Genomic DNA, 7694 nt, shown 5'->3' with positions numbered 1-7694 from the left:
TGTGATTTTCATATAACATCAACTACAAAAAAATATTGTATTTTTATAAAATCAACCCCTGGGAAGCTGTTTACAGCAATTACAATGAACATTGATTACATTTATTAAAATTAGTATATTCTGAGTAAAATAATTTGTATGTAGTAGTACCTGCATATTCGTGGTCAAGTGCGGTGTGGGCGTGGCTCGCATCGGGCGTTACGTCAAACCACGCCCTCATCGGCGATCAGCAGCCAATCAGAGTGGCGGGGACGGATATTATTCTGAATTTATTCTGAATCCAGCAGCGTCTGTTCCAGTGTGACAGTGTATTTCCGTGCGGCGAGCAGCTCCTCAGCCTGACAGATGCAGCAGCAGACCGACGACATGGAGGTACCTTTACTTAATGATTCTAACAGTAACAGACAGAAGTCTCTGGCTCAAGAGAGAGATGGGTTCAGCCATCAGCAGAAGGATTCGGAGGTAATCCGAGCACACTGACAGTTTGCAGGGGTAGAGGGGTGTGTGTGTAAGGTGGCTTGTTGCTGGGGGCTTTAAATGCCTCGAGTTGTTATTGTAGAAATATGCATGGCGCTAAAAATACCTTCTCTTTAGGAATTTGATCCAGTGTGACCGGCTGATGGTTTTATAGAGGATATAGACATGCGTTTCATGTGCATGCATTTGAAGGGTAAATATGAAGGATGCATTTGTTTCTGTCTTAAATTCCCACTTCTTACACAGTATATGGATATATGCACATGCGCATATAAAATGCTGAGCATGTATGCATTTGGCTCATTTCATTTACAGTAGGCCTACATGTGTATTCCTCACATTAACCCGTCAAATGTCAGTGGGCACAAATTCCTATGCATTATAATATGTAATGTAAACCAGTTATTTAATAAGCTTGATATTAGCCTGATGTTATGGAATATATATTGTTATATTGGGAGTTAATGGGGTCAGTAATATACAATCTGCTGCATATTTATTTATTTATTTTCATATCAATTTATTTAAAAGAAGCAGTGGTCTATCTGTCTGTCTATCTGTCTATCTGTCTGTCTGTCTGTCTGTCTGTCTGTCTGTCTATCACCTGGAGTTGAATTGATTTGTAATATACAATCTGCTGGTGAATTTTTAATTAATATTTCTTTGAAAGAAAGTCTGTCTGTCTGTATCTATTTATCTATCTATGAATGAACTGAATTGGAGTGGTAAAGACTGCACAGTGCACACTATTATGTACTCATTGCTCTCTCCAATATGAACTTATTATTTATTCAGTCATTAAAAATAAAACTAGCAAATGTATATTTGATTCTCTTCTTGGCACAGCACAGCCCAGATTCAGTTTTCAAGGTTCAAGGACAGTAACACATATTGTGATGTGAATACATCCAGCCTAGTGAAGTTATGGTAATAAATTCCTCGTCCATGATCGTTAAGCATATTAAATGTTTTTTTTTTGTTTTTGTTTTTGTTTGAGGAATTCGAGCGTGTTTTACTCCTGCAGCAGATTTTTTTTTCTAGGACAGTGATGGGGAGGTGGTTTGAATGTACACAAAATGCCTCAAAATGATGTGCATGGCTGGAGTTATTACGAGGAGTGAAACTCAGAGGTCTATATGTGAGTGATCTGTCATTAAACCAGAATATGCTGGATGTAAAGCTCTGTGCTTGGTCTTATGGTATGAGCATGGTAATATTGGTGATGAATTATTGCATCTGGCTGCATTAAATGAGTTATGAATATTAAATGGAGAATATTGACTGGATCTTTTGGCATTTGGTCCATTAGCTCGGTGCTGGCACAGTGCACATTGTGCATGCCCTGTTTTGAGCTTTACAGATTTACAGATTAGTCCAGTTTGTTTCATAGGATAGAAAGGCATGCAACTCTTGTTTAGTTCATATTTTAACATGATTTAAAAAAAAAATGGTGTATGGATAATCAGGTAAACCCAAGTTGCTTCATATTCATCTTGAAATATTACTAACAATGTAAAAGTTATTCTTACATTTGCTTTATAAAAAATAAGTAAAGATTTCACAGCAAAAAGACACATGAACCATGACCTGAAGATGTAGTTTTTACAATTATATTAAAAGGCCTTTTATTTGCTAAAAAATATAAACAGTCAGTTGACAAAATGCGTTGTGTACAACAGATGTTTTAGCACAGTTTTGATCATGTTGATCATTTAGAGACTTTAGAAAAGTGCAGATCAAATTTGATACAGTAAGCTTTATAGGGTTAAACACCAGAATATATTACTGATTGTAACCTAAAGTACATAACTTGCAAGTATCTCATAATGATCAGGAATAGTGTGAAGTTAAGACATAAAAAAGCCTAATGAAGAACTCATGGTTCATTAGACTCCACCATTGAGTCAGTTTCTTCAGTGTATGATGTGTGTGTGAGTAATAATCAGTGACATGATTCACGGCAGAAATGTGTATTCTGTTTACAGGACGTTGTTCTAGTTTATAAGTATCATAATTTGCCTTTGTATCAGATGTTATGGCCCCTGACCTTCCCTGCTTTCTCTGAATGCATCAGTATGTGGCATCGGTTTGGATCAGACGTGAGTGTTCTGCTTCTGGGAGATCAGAGGGAGTAACCTTTAGGGAAGGTGTCAGAAAAGCTGTCAGAAGGAAAGCCCATCTCTCTCTCTCTCTCACCCACACAGCTCTCAGTTAGAGCTTCGCACCATGAGTATCAATGCCATCTGCTCCTGAGGACCAAAATAAAATGCTTCTGACTGTGCCACACATGTCTGTGAGTTAGGAGGGAGAGAGATACCGAGAGAAGAGCGTAAATCATTAGTTTAGTGTGCACATGCATATGTAAAATCTGCGCACATGCATTATGCATAAAGAATGCGCTTTATGATGATAATATGCATTTATAATTTTCTCACATTCATTATACATGTATTTTTTTGCCCATAATCCGTATACAGTGCCTGAATTATACATTATACATTTAAACTAGGGGTGCAACAATATAGCGTCACAACATCTCGCAATACAAAAATTCAACAATATGTATTGTGTATAGTTCATCCAAAAATGAAAGTTTATACAAATTTAATTTAGGGTTTTATTCACATATAAACAATGATATTATCCAGTAAATCCGGTCATAAATTTGAGCTTCCATGTTTATTATTTATGTTAATAAATTAAAGATACTTGCATATACATATACTGGCCTATATAATATTACATATTTTATAATTTATAGAAAATAATAAAAAATATAAAATAATTTAATAAAATACAATATTTAAAACGTTTCTAAATGTATGTAAGGGGCAGAGAGCAATTATGTGTCTAACATAATTCTGTATTATTAGCTATTTTTATTCTGGTTATGAAATGTACTTTTTTGAACTGTTTATCATGTCTTAGAAGTAGTTACAATACAATTTTAGCTCTCTTTTGGCTTTGTTTAAAGCATCGTGACAGTTTATTGTGAGATCAGTATCATTTATCGAAGCAAATCGTGACATGAGTGTATTGTTACTCTCTTAATTTAAACTTAAATTTAGTTTTATTTCTAATCACAGATTTACAGATGAAAAGCAACTGGTCTGATGGGGAGTTATTTTATGTTTAAAATAAAAAGTTTTATCTGTGAAGTCATTTTAGCTTATAGCTGTCAAACAAAAGAGTATACGCTTCCCAAAGAGGTTATAGAAACTGTACAACAAAAGTATAAAATGGAGTATAAAATCAAACCACCCAGACATTTCCTAGCAAAGTTCATTCATCATCATCATCATCATCATCATCATCCATGAGAAGGGGACTTGTTGGAGAAGGTAGAGAGAGGTCAACAATCACTTTGAAAAGTACAGAGTTCAAGATATGAGAACAGAGTCCACAAGAGCTCTGTCAAGAGCCGTGCATTATGGGTGGGTGGCAAAAGAGGCCATTACTCAGAAAGAAACCATTTGAAAGCAGATCTCATGTTTTCCAAAAAGCATAGTGGGTGACCCATTTGTGATGGTTTTGAGGTCATATGCCTCCATAATAGAGCTTTTGGGCAGAATTGAAAATGATATGTGTGGGACATGTCTGACACGGCCCACATCTAAAAAAAAAAAATAACAACACCATGATGGTGCAAAATGCAGGGAGATACTGCAAGAAAGCTGCCTGCTAAAAACAAAGCTTGACCGAAAGTCCAGCACAACAATTAGGCCAAATTAGCTGCAACAATGTGAAGGTCCTGCAGAAGCACTTTGTCTTTAAATGAATAAGTACTTGAGCACGAGAATCTGGTCCTCAGGGGGAATGAAGAAAGTTCATCTTCAACATTATGCCTCTTACGTAATTTATTCTTCAACTGACAGCACAGAGCGTGTTCCCCAGATGTTAATTGGGCTGCAATTAAATCAAAACGCCTCAGAGGACCTGACACTTCTTAATTTCAGGCAGACTGTGAAGGAAAAGCCAGGAAATCCATGTTTGGCTCAGGGTTTTAGAGGCTGTTCAGGGATATTAGCATACAGTAGATCAGCACTGATGTTTTGAAACCATTAACCCTACGTTTGGGTGTGAATGTTCACGCTTTAGTAGCTCTTTGAGAGCGTTAGCTAAAAGACATGTGGTTATTCTTAAGCATAAGTGCAGACTTGGCCAACAGTCAGCAGTCATTTATGCAGGAAATATCCTTTTAGATGGACACACACTGGAAACCCTGCAGTCTTGCTTCTTATAACCATGACACACTGTGGGTCAATGAAAACAATCTGTGTAATTTACAGTAAAAAAATATTGCCTTAACCTACTGAAGTACTGAAATTTGTTTTGTACCTTTATAATATGCTGACAGCCCCTTAATGAACATTCATTTATCAACATAAGATGTGACATAAAACCCTAATGTACGTAACTGATAACAAAAAACTAAGAAGAAACATATCCTTATTTACATGAAAAACCATCCAATCAAATGTTACACAGGGAAGGTCAGTTTAGAGCTTTTCACTGTAAATTATAAGATGACTTGTACTTTTTCAATTTTCTTTTTAAATGTCCTTTTTTCACCGTATATAATACAGAAACTTACTGTTAACCAATTAACATGTTTTCACAGTAGTATTTCTGCAGTCCTCCACCATTAAAATTAAATTTTTATTTTAAAGTGTACCACAAGAGGAAATTTTGAGAGGGTCGATTTACAGTTTTTGACTGTAAATGACAAGATTACTTGTTTTTTCACTTTCAAAAACTGTAAATTGAATAGTATTTTACTGTAAAATTATTTTTTTTTGCTGTATAAGAAAACTTAGTGTTAAACCAGTAAAATTTCCATTTTTACAATTAAAGTTAAAATTTTTACAGTGTACCACAAATCTGAAAATTCAAGTCATCTCATTAGATTTATTGTTGTTACAGTTTTTCACTTTACAGTAAATACAGTAGTAAAAAATGTACTGTTAACCAATGTAGAGGTTTTAACAGTAGCATTTTTACAATCTTTTACCGGTAAAATTGCATTTTTTTTTTTTTGTGTAGTGTACTACAGACCATGCATACTGCATTTTCTAAAATAATTACCTTTCTAAATTTTATTGTTAAAATATATTTTTTAATAATAGCCTACTGAAAATGTTAGCAGAGCACAGTTACAAACTCTTCATCTCCCAAGTTTGTAGGCAACATTGTCCCAAAAAGCATGTACAGGTGCAAACTTACAAAATCCACAAAAAATACAGCATCAAGTCACCCTAGACATGCTATTTAGTGTGTACTATAATTGGAGATGCATTAATCCTAATGTCACATACTATTTTAGAATGTATAGTATACAAATTACGACGCAGTATGTGTGGTTTTAATTGTTACTTCTTTGTATTTAGATCTTTGTACCTTCTGAGCACATGTGAGGTACTGTGCTGATCGAAATGGTAGTTAATTCATGCTGACATATTGCCACCCTTATTTCCCACACTATTGTCGTTGAAGTTCTAGAGTAGTGTGCCCTGGCTGAATTTGCATAATTACGAGGGAAATCACATGCTGCAGAAATAGTGGAAAGACCTGAAATGCGGTTGGCAAGCGCTCCAGGATGTTGACATGTGACACTTTCTGTTGTGGCAGTGCAGTTATTATTTGATGATCCTCTGATCTGCAGGGGTCCATGGAGTCCCCGAACCTGGAGTTTGAATATGGGGACACGGACAGCTTCACTGCAGAGCTCTCAGGTGGGACACACACACACACACACACACACACACACACACACACACACACACTAACATATCTAGGGATGAACAAACACTGGGTGAACAAATCTTAGTCGAAGCAGCACAAGAACTTTTACATCTGGCAGGTGTTCAAACATAGCTTTAATATAAAAATAGATATAAATTCATAGAACATTAGATGTTCATTATGCATATTTACTGATGTAATTTTAATGTTGCAACATTAACGGTGAACCTGTGTGTGTGGTTCATGTGTTTCATGATATGTTTGAGGTTTTATGCCTTTGAATATACCAAATGTGGTAGTATATAAACTATTATTATACATTATTATATATATTTTTTAAATCTTATTTGCTGTTACTGTAGCCTCTCGATGTGGCTGTTTCTAAAGATTCGGCTCATTATAGTTTGTTTTAATTTGCATGTGATGAGCAACATGTCAGTTAATGTTTAATGAATTTGTTTTACTATACTATGAAAAGCCAATGTTATGTGCTTGTTTTCCTTTAACTATGCATGTCTTTCTGCCTCTTTCACACAGAGCTGTACAGCTACACAGAGGAACCGGAGTTCAGTCTAAACAGGGATTACTTTGAGGAAGACTTCAAGAATCATGGTAATGTAGCCCGCAGTGTTGGGTGTAATGCATTATTGAGTAATTAATTATTGTAATTTAATTGATTTTCTCTTGACAAAGTAAAGGATAACTCTTATTTTTTCTGCAATTTAATTACGATTACTTCTGCATTAAATATTGTATAGAGAACAATTCTATGTAAAATAATAGTGGATTTAACATTCAAATTTAACATCTAATGTTAAAGTGCATTATATGTTTTTAATGTAAACTTCTCCCTTTAAATACTTTAGTCAGTTCAAAAATAATTTATACAATTTTATATGATTTATTTGAAAGAATTAAAATTGTATTTTTATGTCTATATTTGTATTGTTCAACTATGGGATTTAGAAAGTAATTAGTAATGCAATACATTTTAGAGAGAGTAATTAGTACAGTAATCTAATTACTGTTGAAGATGTAATTAGTAGCTAGTAATTAATTACTTTTTTAGAGTGACTTACCCTACACTGGTAGCCAATGTTATATTATAGCAAAAATATAATCAGTATTTTTAGTAATAATTTCCACTATACATCTTAAAACATCCTTAAAACAGGATGAATTTACTTCAGAAACAAATTGCACAGTAAGACTTGTTCTCAGAGAATAGGTTTATTTTTCTTACCACATTGGATTATTATTATTATTTTTTTTTTACTATTTAATTAATTATTTTGCTTGTTTTAAGCATAAACCTCTCAATTCTAAATTCAATTTAAAAATTAGAGAAAAATTTGAAAAAGAAAAGAAAAAGTAAGAAAAAACTAATTTTAAAATGCAAAATACTTGATATGTACTCTAAGAACAAGTGTTGTGATCCTACACAGTTTTGCTTCCAAAATTAATTTTAAGCATGT

General features: G+C 34.1%; 1 protein-coding gene across 2 annotated transcripts in view; it reads left to right on the top strand.

Moving 5' to 3' along the window:
• Positions 1–296: 296 nt before the first annotated feature.
• The window catches only part of strip2 (striatin interacting protein 2), a 27388-nt gene continuing 19990 nt past the window's right edge, over positions 297–7694 (top strand). For both annotated transcript variants that reach the window (XM_016444235.1, XM_016444234.1), the window contains exons 1-3: positions 297–372; positions 6140–6209; positions 6757–6831. In XM_016444235.1, coding sequence (XP_016299721.1) covers positions 346–372; positions 6140–6209; positions 6757–6831 — 172 coding nt within the window. In that variant the 5' untranslated portion in view covers positions 297–345. The remainder of the gene's footprint in view (positions 373–6139; positions 6210–6756; positions 6832–7694) is intronic.

Source organism: Sinocyclocheilus anshuiensis, unplaced genomic scaffold (assembly GCF_001515605.1).
Source record: "Sinocyclocheilus anshuiensis isolate Anshui unplaced genomic scaffold, SAMN03320099.WGS_v1.1 scaffold183, whole genome shotgun sequence".
In the NCBI taxonomy this organism is placed as follows: domain Eukaryota; kingdom Metazoa; phylum Chordata; class Actinopteri; order Cypriniformes; family Cyprinidae; genus Sinocyclocheilus; species Sinocyclocheilus anshuiensis.
The sequence above is the reverse complement of the archived record's forward strand: the minus strand, read 5'-3'. Positions and strand labels throughout refer to the sequence as shown.